This window comes from Trachurus japonicus, chromosome 13 (genome assembly GCF_045865225.1).
Source record: "Trachurus japonicus isolate A0001 chromosome 13, Traja_1.0".
Lineage (NCBI taxonomy): Eukaryota > Metazoa > Chordata > Actinopteri > Carangiformes > Carangidae > Trachurus > Trachurus japonicus.
The window spans coordinates 30,746,419-30,752,530 of NC_140919.1; the positions used below are offsets into that span (position 1 = coordinate 30,746,419).

Below are 6,112 nucleotides of genomic sequence, written 5' to 3' on the forward strand. Positions count from 1 at the left end.
CAGAACTAAAAGGATAAAATAGTTTTATTCTTCAAAATTTGAAAAAAATAGATAATATAAAAATTCACATAGGGAAGTCAGTTTAAAGGATCTCTCCCTTGATTTGAAAATCCTCTCCAAGAGTTTCTCTCCGACACTGACACAGCATGATATCACAGAAGGAGCCTGTTTCTCTCACCGAAAATAATTTTCTTGTTAGAGCACAGCTTCGTACGTGACAACAACCAGTGTGTTCTCACTGCTTTTACACAAAATACTCTCTGATTTGAAGCCTCTTAAATGTAGCCGTGGTTTGACTGAACCCTCATCAATAACATTTACACCACAGTCTTTTACGATCAGTCCACCATGCAGGCTTTAGATTGATACCTTGACCAGGACAATGAGCTTTTCTTCCATGTGAGAAGGTAAATGAATAAACCCAACAACCAGCAGAGGGAGGTAATAATGTATATTGCTAGCAGTGCCATGAATTCAAATCACCAGGGAGTGATCTGCTGTGAGAAGGTTAGACCTATATGTAGGAGGTTTCAAGTTTAAAAGCTTGGTCAGCTTAACTTAAACACTGCAGGAAGTAAATTAATCCTCAACAATTGGCACAATGCCCATGCATTTACATTTAGCCACCAAATGGGCCAGTGCACTGGTGTGGTAGTAAAAGTATTTGAAACTGATGTAGCACTTTTAATGGGTTTTTTCAGTGTTTGTGGAAAATTTAATAAGTTAATTAAGTTTAATAATGTTAAAAGTTTTAACATTTAAATGAACTTTATCATCTTTTTTTGAACTTCCTCCCCTAGCACTCTGAGGTGTTTTGCAGTGCAGAGTGTTTATTAACCTGCTCTTGGTCCCAGAAGAAATGCTTAATTAATCATGCAGCATTGAAAACGTTGTTCAGTGTGCTCAACCGACAAAAGGTTGTTGTTGTTTTTTCTTTTACTCCTTAGCTTGCTCGGCAATGTCTGCCTTCTGGTGTTTGCACATTAATTTTTGAACTAGTTTTTCAGCAGGCTACTGTATTTTTTCTCTTTTTTGTAATGAATGAGACTGGAATTCCGATTTTTTGTTCGAAACTAAAACATGATGTAGTATGCAGCCAGCACTGTCTTTACACTCCTTTTCACCAGCCAATATTAGAACATGTGAACTTTTTTACATATTTCATTACATGAATACTGTCTGTAACCTGAACATACAAACATCCATAGTGTAACACAATACAACATGTCAGCCCTGCATAAACTGCTCTCTGTATGTTGAAAGCACAATTTTTGTTTGTTTGTGTAGGGACCTCACGCTATCACAGTTGCACTGGATTGTAATTTAAAATGCCACAGTCTCTGTTTATGTTCATTTACATTCTGACTGTTTTTTGTGTGATTTCATGCAAATTACTTCTGACTTTGTAAATGTATTTCAGAGACACTCCTGCCTCTATGCAGTGTATTTGCTTTGTACCTGTTTGCATCCTGATCATCTCACTTCAACAATCGAAACAAAAACAGACTCTTGTTGTCACAGTAATAAAGACCAGCTTTATTTTGTCTTGTTCTCGCAGTAGCTAGAAACATTAAAGGCTTTTCCCAGAAAAAATGGATACAAGTGGTAAATGTGCCGGCAGGAGATCATTTCTGAGCTGTAAATGCAGTAAAACAAATATGGCATTCAACATTGATGTAATCATCACATCAGCAAAATGGGTCTCCCAATCTATGTCTCTGCACAGAATCATTACTAATGGGACTGAAAAAAAAGTGCCTCGCTGAGATTGTTGCAGCATGTTTTGTCAAATGTGACAAACAGTTCTATAATACCATTTCCAAGCAGTAACTAATGTTTAGTGGACTAAACCAACAACTACTGTGCTGATGTGCTTCCTTGTGGTAAGATATGAAATTGTAATGAAATGTCTCACTAAATTTCCAAATGGATAATTTTCATTCTGATGAACATAGTCACATGCTATGGTGAAACATACCCGACATCAGATTCGTTCAAAATGCTAAATGACATTGCCTGAGTTAAAGAAAATCATATCAACTTGTGAAAGATTAAACAGATTTCTGTGTGAATGAAACTTTGCTTATTGGAAATGTAAATGGCATCAAGCAATTTGAAAGCGCTTTTGACATTTCTTTTTCTATGAAAGAAAACAGTATTTTATGGGGGCAGGGAACCCCATGACACAATTCTATTAAGCAAGGATGATAAAAAATATTTAAATCCAGTTGAAATATTATTTCCACAATGGATAAACAAATAAGATACAGTCATATCAAACTCTCTTGGACTACTGTTAAACTTGTCACTGCAATTTTATCAGGTTTTTTTTTTTTTTTTTTTTTTTACTGGCACTCCTAACAACAGAATCATCAGTCTCTCATAGAGATGAATAATTAGCTCTGTTATAACCACCACTTAAATCATAAGTGACCTGAGGTATGGAGCAGTCTGTGAAGAAGTTGGGGAAGGCCAAAGTGCACAGTGCGTTGTCCTCTATGGGCCCAGTGGTGGCCTCAGAGTGACAGTAGACAGGAGGCTGGGCTGGGCCTGTTCGCAGACTCTCGCCTTTCTTAGAGGGTCCAGAGCAGCTAGTCCAGGGCTCCGAGTACAGGAGGCCACCAACTAAATGGTGACTATCGTAGGAAGCGGGATCTGGGCCTCCCATCTCGGGCTGCAGCCGGAGAGGCATGCTTTGATAAAGGTCCTGGTCACTGACCATATTGCTGTAATCAGGCCCCAAGAGCTCGAAGAACTCTGCAGCCTCAGGATTTCCCCGTTCCAAGTCCTTCAGCGTCATCCCAGATGTGGAGCTGACTTTGGAGCAGTTGGCAGGCTCCGTGAAGAAAGAGGGGGGCAGATTGCGATGCCTCAGGGGTGGCTTTTTGGCTTTTTCACCCCTTATATCCTTCACTGGGCTGAAGAGGGCTGCCAAGCTCTTGCTCTGTAAATTGGCCTGGACCCCATCACGCTTAGGTAGAGTTTTGCTCTGCAAAGGGCTGGGCTGAGCCAGCGGGGACCCTTGTCTTTTGACTGGGGCCTCAGCTACATTTCCTGGTGTTATAATGCCAGTGCATCTTTTGATCTGCTTCTGCAGATACTTCCGATGGTTGACTTTCCTCTTGGATTTGACTGGCTTGTCCAGAGCCAGCTTGATATTGCTGGAGGCTGAGTCTATGAAGCTCAGCAAGTCCCGAGTGGTCTCTTTGTAGTCCTCGTCATTTTCTGCCTCACCCAGGAGACTCCCATCCAGACTTTTCTCCACATCATACTCCATCACAGAACCAGGGAAGCAGAAATTCATGAACTGAGGGTTCATGATTGCAGTCTGAACAGCCATTACTCTGTTGAACCCGGCGGCTACACCTGTGGCATCCGCTGTGATCCCTGAACCAAAAGTTTCTTCAGAGCATGTCTTTTCCCCCCTGACAAACACTTGGTCCTGATGCTGCTCCTGAAGTTCCTGTAAACATTCCAGAGTAGAAGTGACGGGTGCTGAGGGAAGCAGGGAGATCTTACAGGGGGCTGGACTAATGATGTCAGAACATCAAAAAGGAGGGGCAAAGGGACCGCAGGACTTAACTCTTTGCTTGTGCCCGACCACCTGCATCTAAGAGGGATTTGTCTGAAATTCCCTGCTGGGCTGAAGACAATAACCTCTGTCAGAACTCTCCCCCTCTACTTTAACTGTTTGTGTGTGCTCTGAACCAAAAACGCTTTCTTGAAACTGGAGGATATTACTGTAACTGTGAGCAGGAAAAGCCGTTAAGACCATGTACAGAGTGTTTATGCTGCTATGCAAATGCATGATAACATTAAAAAAATATATATAAACCAAAAAATAGAGTCAACTTTGGAGTTGAATATAACATTAAAATTCTCAACTAACGGGTATCTTTTTTTTTTTTTTTTTATGTGATTCCTATCTATTTTTCTAAACAATCTACACCACTATTCAGTCACCATGTATAGTTATTTCCTTTCTGGATTTTCAGAAGTTAACTTGTAATGTGATTATTGTTCATGTAGACACTGAACAAAGCCAACTATGTGAAAAAGGAGAAAAAAGAGAAGGCTATACAGTATTAAGAACGGCTTCCTTTCTGTGGGAAAATATTTGTGGCCGAACAGATGCCACTATCTGGGAGAATCTTCCCAACTGCTTGCTTGTGTCTTAATCTGCTCATGGCAAAAGTTGATTTCTAGTGCATTCCCAGGCCAGTGGGAATTTCTGCCCTGGCCTGACAACTATTATGGGCTGCCTTTGACATAAAGCCCTACAGGGTCTAAATAGCCTCTATTCTTTGCCCGGCAGTGAAAGGGAGCTTTGTGCCAGAGATTCATTAAATTGCACCTCACAGCCCCTTCGTAAAATGGGTCTCAATAATGAACAGTCGATTTAACTAGAAAAGCTGCCGGAGCTGTTAAATTAAAGGGGAATAAAGTGCAGTTCAGGCTCAGTGTGCCAGAAGAAATGTTGACCTTAAGAAATCCTCGGTATGAAACTTCTGTTGTAAACAATAACGTATTTACAGCAAGTTTCTTGGCCAGTAGTGAATACAATAAGACATGTGTCCGAGAGCCAGATTGTTATGTTGCCAACACTTATCCCAATTTAAGAGGAATTTCAAGTGCATTTCAAGTGAATTTTGAGAGAGTGGGTTGTTCCACAGGTTAACTATATGAAAAAATCAATGCATAACCAACTGTTACATTATTTTGTGTGCACCAGTTTCTATCTGTCCCATCCTACGACCACATTTAGTTTAAGTTTGCACAGCTGAATAATTGAAAGGAAAATACTCATCTTAGGAGAGTGCAAGTTGAGGTGAAGCAGTGAATCATTTAAAGAGAGGCAGCAGCAAGGGAGCGAGGCCATTAAAAAATCTTTTTTAATGTTAATTCCTGAACAGAAAAGGGACAGTGAAACTGATACCACTGATCTAATTATCTGTGGCCCAACACAAGTGCATGACTGAAAAGAAATGCAGCCATACTCAAATCTAAGAGCAACAGATGGTTACAAAACAAAGAATATCTTGCTATTTCTACAGCCAGCAGTGAAGGGAGTTAAACAATTTAAGTGTCAGCAGTTAAACATATAACTTTGTGTTAAGTACAGTAAGGTGGAGGAAATGGTGGAGGCCGAGTCTGGCATCACAACATCTCGTGGATTCAGTAGACGAGCTTTTAACGCCTGCCCCAAACTGATTCTGACTCCTTCGCTTTGCAAGTGGCACAATTTTGGCAAAGTGACATCATCACAGTTGTGGCGGCCATACCCCCCGCCCCCCCCCCCGTCTTTTTTCCCTAGTCAAGGGGCTTTGGCTTTTGTGCTGGTGGGTCATTCACATCACAGAGCCTGACGCACGGATCCCGGAAACAAGTTTCTATTGTTGCATAAAGGCAGAGAAGGCGGGAGGGGATGGGCTGCGGAGGAGTAGCTCAGAGAAAAAAAAATAAAGTGAGAGCACAACTGAGAAGGTTTTGACTTCTTCTTCTCAAGATTTTAAGTGGTATTTGTTAACTCCTACAGTACACCAGTTTTCATTATAACTATGGGTTGTTGTTGTTTTTAAAAAAAAAACACTGTCTGGACCTTGGCGGAAGTTTAATTTGGACAAAATGATTAGTAATCTGCTGTGGCTTTTCCCACAATCAGCCAGTGGTTAAGTACACAGATCCATATTGTTGAGATTTTGTTAAACATTACCACCACGCCCTCTGTCTCCAAGCATTTACATATTCAGCAGCACCCAAACCCAAGGGTGCAGGGCGCTCAGTGCAACGTGATGTGACACCCACAGGCTTAATCTCTTCCTACTAGTGTGTGGTCCCTGTCTGAGCAGGGACATACTCAGAGTTTGGGGTCGAGCGAATACTAATAACACCTTTGATTGATGGCCGGTGTCAGTGACTTAGAAAAGGCAGACAAAATTAATGACCTCTCAAAGTCCTGAGAAAAGTTTAAGGAGGGTATTTAGTGGCAGAGACCCCACCCTCCCCCATGTTTAGCAAAGTTTCTTTCGACAAGGGTTTCTGAAATTCACTTGAGCCTGTGACAAAATGTTGAGAAGTCAGGCTTTGAGTCTTCTGGTGGAAAATCAGCCCA

The 6,112-nt window shown here is 41.3% G+C and overlaps 1 protein-coding gene across 1 annotated transcript; it reads right to left on the minus strand.

Annotated features, from left to right (window-relative positions):
• Positions 1-1,521: 1,521 nt before the first annotated feature.
• fam181b (family with sequence similarity 181 member B) lies at positions 1,522-3,534 on the minus strand. The gene has a single exon (XM_085795915.1). It carries the CDS (start codon positions 3,338-3,340, stop codon positions 2,381-2,383), a length of 960 nt encoding a protein of 319 aa, XP_085652041.1. The 5' UTR covers positions 3,341-3,534; the 3' UTR covers positions 1,522-2,380.
• Positions 3,535-6,112: the final 2,578 nt, after the last annotated feature.

Coding starts and splice junctions, on each gene's coding strand:
- fam181b (XM_085795915.1), bottom strand. CDS start 3,340: ATGGCTGTTCAGACTGCAATCATGAACCCTCAGTTCATGAATTTCTGC.